The sequence below is a fragment of the Myotis yumanensis genome, unplaced genomic scaffold (assembly GCF_028538775.1).
Source record: "Myotis yumanensis isolate MYYU_CA2020_CCGP unplaced genomic scaffold, mMyoYum1.0.hap1 SCAF_7, whole genome shotgun sequence".
In the NCBI taxonomy this organism is placed as follows: domain Eukaryota; kingdom Metazoa; phylum Chordata; class Mammalia; order Chiroptera; family Vespertilionidae; genus Myotis; species Myotis yumanensis.
In genome coordinates this window covers 56408743-56415377 of record NW_027223758.1, presented here as the reverse complement: position 1 = coordinate 56415377, position 6635 = coordinate 56408743, and the positions used below count along the sequence as shown (strand labels likewise).

At 44.1% G+C, this 6635-nt stretch overlaps 1 protein-coding gene across 1 annotated transcript; it reads right to left on the bottom strand.

The window, feature by feature from the left end:
• On the bottom strand, window positions 1-519 carry CETN1 (centrin 1). The gene has a single exon (XM_070421562.1). It carries the CDS (start codon window positions 517-519, stop codon window positions 1-3), a length of 519 nt encoding a protein of 172 aa, XP_070277663.1.
• Between the last annotated feature and the right edge of the window lie 6116 nt (window positions 520-6635).

Here is a 6635-nt window from a genome sequence, read left to right as displayed (position 1 = left end):
TTAATAGAGGTTGGTCTTCTGCATGATGCGAAGGAACTCTTCCTCGTTCACTTCGCCGTCTCCATCCCGGTCCGCTTCGTTGATCATTTCCTGCAGCTCCTCGTCGTTGAGGTTTTCCCCCAGCTCGTTGGCCACGCGCTTCAGGTTTCTGAAAGAGATCTTCCCGGTTTCATCATCGTCAAAGAGCCGGAAAGCCCTCAGAATTTCTTCTTTGGTGTCTTTCTCGGCCATCTTTTGCGTCATCACGGCCAAGAAGTCGTCGAAGCTGATTCTCCCGGTGCCTTCCTTGTCCACCTCGGAGACCATCTTCTTCATCTCTTCCTTCTTGGGCTCGAAGCCCAGCGCTCTCATGGCCACTTTCAGCTCCTTCACGTCGATGGTCCCACTCCCATCGGCATCGAAGAGGTCAAACGCTTCGCGAACTTCTTGCTTCTGGTCCTCAGTGAGCTCGGGCTTCGGGCCCGCCTTTTTCTTCTGGCTGGTAGAGGCCACACTTGGCTTCCTAACGCTGGAGGCCATCGTCCGTCCGGCAGCGGTTACCTTTTTAACGGTGGTCCCCCTGCTCGCGCCCGGGCGCCCCCCACCTGGAGCGCGGGCGCGGCCCGGCCTCATTCGTTCCCAAACCCTGTCCCTGCGCTCTCCCGGGAGGCCCTGCTCACCAGCCTTCCGTGGCTGCGAGATCTTATTTCGCTCTAACCCACAGCTCCCTGAGTGATTACCCCGTTTCCACCAGCGGAGACCCGCTCTGGCACGGGCTGCCTGTCGCCACAGTTGTCCTCCATAGCGCACTGGCACTTGCTCGTCTTTCCAGGCCATTTGTCAGAATCTGCAGAACCAGGTGTATAGGGTTATTGAGAGTCCTCCCTCCTTTTCCATGCTAGTTAAAAAAAAAAAAAAAGCCCTCTTGGTCTGAGACTACTCGAGGGTAAATTTAGGATAATCAAGATTGGGTTTGATCCCTTGGCATTAAATGTGGGGGAAGAAGGCGGAGAGAATATTAAAAGTCACACCATGTGTTGCAATGGACATAAATGGAAAACAGATAAAATGGAAAAAGTTATGTATAAAATTTGTAGAAGTTTGTCTCCTGACATTACGCTCCACAATAATAACACTTCACTGGTTTATTTGGCACACACTGGAATAGGAAATGTAATATCCAACTGCGTGATTTACTCCCCGTGTTTCAATTTTATATACTCAGTGTAATTGCACTCGAATAGTGGTCATAATTTCATTCACTAGGCTTTTGATTTGCAGAGACGGGTTGGAATACTGCATTCTGGTATTCAGGCATTTTAAAAAAACCCTCTAGCAGCACATTACTCTCACTGTTTATCATCCAATCATGTCGGGCTGAAACCCACTCTCTGATTGCCCTGCTTGGCAGTGGACACGGGCAGATGATGCAGAGCAGGTTGGGACTCAAAATTGCCTCCTGAGAATGGAGAGGCAAGAGGAAACTGGAAGCCTTTTAAATAAAAAGAAAGGAAAAAAGTAAGCCCATAAAGGAATTGCCTTTAGAATTGCTCTATATTTCTTTAACTTTTATTAACAGTTAAAAAAAAAAAGGTGACTTTTTTTGCATTATTAAAAAAAATCTCAATTTATCTCTACTTAACCTGTTACAAGAGGGCATTTTCAAGAATTGTTGTTGCTGTTGTTGTTGTTGTTTTTAACAGTTTTTGTATCACCAGCATCTAGAAGAGTGCTTGACATATACTAGGCAAATTAATAAATATTTTTTGAATACATGAATGAAAATTAATGTTGGTCTTAAAATACTTCTGATTTGTCAAAATAAACAAAAGTCCCCAAAGATTTAATTATGCTAGGAGTATTTTATAAATTTTGTGTTGTTCTTATTTTTTAAACTTTAAAAAATTATATTTTTATTGATTTCAAAGAGGAAGGGAGAGGAGAAAGAGATAGAAACATCAATGATGAGAGAGAATCATTCATCAGTTGCCCACTGCACGTCCCCTACTAGGGATCGAGCCTGCAACTCGGGCATTTGCCCTGACTGGAATCGAACCGTGACCAGGTCCTGGTTCATAGGTCGACACTCAACCATTGAGCCACGCCAGCTGGGCTGTGTTGTTTTTATTTATTTTATTTTGAGAGACTGTGTTATTTTTAAATGAGTGACCAGATTTTGTTTACATGGCATGCTTAATTAGCCAGGTCTGACTACCTGCCCTAGCCCATATGTGACTTAATGGACAGAGGGCCTGGGCACAGGATTTCTAAAGGTCAAAGAATTTTACTTAGAATCCTCACCCCCACCCCCAGCACTTGTTACAGAGGTGTTAATGCAGAGTGGACTTGGGCAAGTAGGCACTCCAGCTGCCGATTTTCCAACACTGCCAATCCTGCTGCTTTCTTGACCAGGTCAAAAAACCTGGGATCTTATCCTAAACCCATGCTTTATTACCTCTGTGCCCTTGAGAAAGTCAGTGAACCTCCCAGACTCAGTTGAAGCATCTGCAAAGTGGGTATAATAATACAGCTTCCTGTGCATGTTCAGGGAGCTACTCCAGGGACAGTCCTCTAGTGGGTCAAAAAGGATGGGAAATTGTTAGTTGAAGCTGAATTCCTCCCAGACATTGTTCATTTCTTTTGACACTGCTCCTTGCCCAAATTCAAGCCAAGCTATGCTGTGTTGGGAAAAAAACTGAAGGATAGAGGCTGCCTTATACAGAGTTACATTTGGGACAAGCTGAGCTCTAAGCACAATGGTTGTCATGGTTTCCAGATGTGTGCAATCAACAGTCACAACGTAGGGCCACCAAGAGCTCCCTTTTTTGGAAAAAGCGCTCTCAATCAGAGTCGGCTCTTGGTGGAGAGTTACTTTATGTTCATGATCTGTCATCTGGTGTAAAAAGGGAGGAAAATTTACATTGATTGCATGCCTAGGATTGAACTTGCTCCTCACATTTGCTGTCCTTTTTCATCGTTGCCATCATTTCCCATTTTGCAGATGGAAAAAAAAAAAAGAGGCCAAGGAGAGGTTTGTAACATATCCAACGGTACTCGGCCAATAAATGGTCACTCTGGGATTTAAACCTTGGCCTGTCTGAGTCCAATGCTGAGGCTTTGTGTGCATCATGCTGCCTTCTCCAAAAGTTGATACTATTACCAAAATGTAGTATCACTGGGAGGATGTGATACTGACTTCCTTCCCTAAACCTAACAAGAATTTAATATCTTGCCTAGAAATGTTTTAACAAGATTTTGTAGGATCTCAGACAGGGTCCCATTCTGGGGCAATTCATGGAGAGAGAGAGCAGTATGTGTGGCATTTACGTTCGTTCATCTTTAAATCTGCTTCACGTCATTCCCTGCTTTCAGCGCCAGGTATAAGTTTAGTGGCAAACGGTCTGGGCAAAGTGCACTTAATTGGCATTAGTGAGAGTCTATATTGCAGTGTGAAAATCAGTTTAATTGTTTTAATGTCACTTTTCAAGTTCTAATAAGACTGATAAAGTAAATGAGATGTCCTGGAAAAATCGATGGATAGGAACAATTTTGTTTCGTTTTGTCTTGTTTCTTGCACTTAAAATTCTTCGTACAAGAATGTCCTAGGTAATATACCAAATCAGCAGTTGATTATCTGAGAGGAGGGAAAAGAGATGGTTGTTTAAATCTGGTCATGGAAGCTTAACAGCTGGGAGGGAGGAAAAAAGAGGTGCTGGAATTTCACAACAGGGTCTGGGGTCAGCTGAGACGGAGAGAAAGGACCCATACAGTTTGCTTATTCTCATTGTTTGGTTTTCTATTTGACTTGCATGGCATGAAAAATGCGAGCCTCGAGAGCCTTTTAAAATTTAAGTTGCACTCAGCAAATTCAGCAAATTCCAGGTACCACCCAAGGCAGAAAACATGCATAATAAAGTTTCTTTATTGCTACCTACTTACTTTCCAACACATGTAGAACAGAGAACATACAAATGCTTGACACTTCTACTAAGCAGGACAACTGTGCCAGGGTGGTGGAGGGGTGACCCCCCAACCAACAATAACAGAACGAAACGATTTATTCTTGAATATGTGAAGCCATTTACAAGAACTGGACTGAGCAGCAAGCGTTTTACAATCCCGGTGGTCTTTGAGTGAGATTATGAAGTTCAGTACAGTGACTCAGCCCAGGACTTTTTGGCAAGCCCAGGAACAGACTTAAGTGTCCAGCCAAGGGCTACATAATTTCTCATTCCACAAACCCCAGAAATAAAGAAATACTCCTCTCAGATATAAAAGCAGACTGTGTTTTAGAAAAGAACTTACCAGAATCGCACTCTGCTTCCCAAACTTTCACCCAAATACTCCTGGTAGGAAAGGAGATCTAAAGCACTTCCTTGGGACCTAGAGAAACATTTGGAAAAAGCCCCTAACAGCATGAACTGTCTTTATAAGCCCGTGTTTTCTCTTTAAAAAAATGAATTGTTCTGCTCTGTCGCACATTTGCTGGTTTTATGATGGTTTCGAATGACTGACCATTGAGCAAATTTAATTCCCTTGGAAAAAAAACGCACTGTGCGTATGTTGTGACTTTACGTGTATCCCGAGGACGTGACCAGAGGTTAGCAGCACTTACATTCTTTAGAAAACTCGATCTAATGTGGAGCTTGAGGTGAAAATAAATAAATAAATAGATAGATAGATAGATAGATAGATAGATAGATAGATAGCAGCGATGTTCTCCTCCCCACCCAACCAAGTTCCTCTCCCCTTATCCACCATTTGGATTTGGGAGTCAAAGAAGCGAGAGGAAGGACCGGAGGAGCAGAGAAAGGAAGGTGAATGGATCTCCGGAGCATTTTGAACGTGAGAGGTGAAGGGAAAAGAAATGCATCCCACAAAAGAACGACTGCGTGCTCATCCCAGAGCCTAAATTAGCCAAGGAAGCTGCATGTTAAGAGTGTGTTTAAGGATTGCTTTGATGGAAACAAACGGAGAAAAGACACAATCTATGTTGATACAAATTCAAAGCAGAACCTCGCAGGATTTATGATCCAGCAGTTCACCACGCTGTAAGAAACGTGCAGAGGGCCCACCGAGTGCAGGCGTACAGAAGAAAATGCAGAACCAAGAGGCCTGGGAGTGGCTTACCTGGATTTTTAAAGTATCTCAGAGGCTAAGCTACTGGTTTACTCTTGGGTCCACCTTCTTTCATTCCCTAAGAGACTTCAGCTTCTAAAGCTGACTCCTCTGTTAAACTGAGGAAAATTTTCCGCTCACTGAAGGTGGAAAGGTCAAAAGCCCTCAGGGGCGTTAGTAACACAGAATGAGCCAAGTAAGCTGCATGTTAAGAGTGTATTTAAGGATTAGCAGAAACCTTGAGAGTTTGTGCCCTTTTAAAATACATTGAAATTCAAATTAAAAAACAAAACAAACAAATGTGCAGGCCCAAGAAAACAGATCTTGTGGAAAACAGGTCAGGCAGAACTTGGCCTGTGGGCTGCATGTTCTTAACTCCAGCCCTTGTATTGGCCACTTCTTCTACTGGGGTTCAGATAGCAAGGATACATTTTAGAGAGAATGACATTTTAGAGAGAATGACAGAGCCAGAGGGAGAACTGAATTCTAGCCCAAAGTCTCATCATGCCTAGTGCCTTTTTTCTTAATATATTTTTATTGATTTCATAGATGAAGCGAGAGGGAGAGAGAGATAGAAACGTCAATGATGAGAGAGAATCATTGATCGGCTGCCTCCTGCACACCCCCTACTGGGGATTGAGCCCACAACCAGGGCATATGCCCTTAACCAGAATCGAACCTGGGACCTTTCAGTCTGCAGGCCAATGCTCTATCCACTGAGCCAAACCAGCTAGGACATGCCTAGTGCCTTTAGCACAGCACAAATATCTTAGTGACAGATAGAGCAAGCTATAGAGACAGCCCCCAGGGGAAAGTGAACTACTGCAGATACAGCAATTATTTTGTTTAGTTTGCTCCCCCAAACCAGCTTGGAAGGAGAGGAGCCCTCTCTGCTCACCATGTCACTGTGTCCTTTTCACCAGCGCCCCTTTGGGCCTAGAGAGCCCCTGTGATTGGCAGTGAGGATACAGTCTTGGAGGCTTCCCCTGAGGTCCTGTGCACGGAGGGATCTGTGTAGCCGGGACTCCGACTTCCTGTCGCAACAGCCCTCTCCTCCCCAGCTCGTTGGGAACTGGGGAAACCAACGGAAAATGACAGTGATGTATGCCTTTTATGAAGAAAGGACTTGCATTAACAAAACATTCTAAGAAGTGGATTTCAAATAAAAAGCAGTTCCATGACTGCAATGTACATTTAAAAATAAGCTTCTGAGCTAAATTACAGTTCTACTGCATTTCAAAGTTTAGCAGTTGTGTCAGCAAACAAAACATCAAAAGAAACCAGTAGGTCATGTTCATCTCTTCTGAAGCAGCAGCTAGAAATCCCTTCTTCAACACGTAACCGTATTACAGCTCCCTCCTGCTAAGCCTGCAAATAGGAAAGGGGGTGCAATTAGGGCCGGAGGAGCCGATGTCGCTCTCATCCTGTCCAACTGGCACCTGACCATCCCCATGGAGGCTTCTCATGAAGACGTGGGTTAAACATCTTTTGAAACTCAGTGGGTTCAGCACCCAGAATTGCTGGCCTTTCTACTTTCC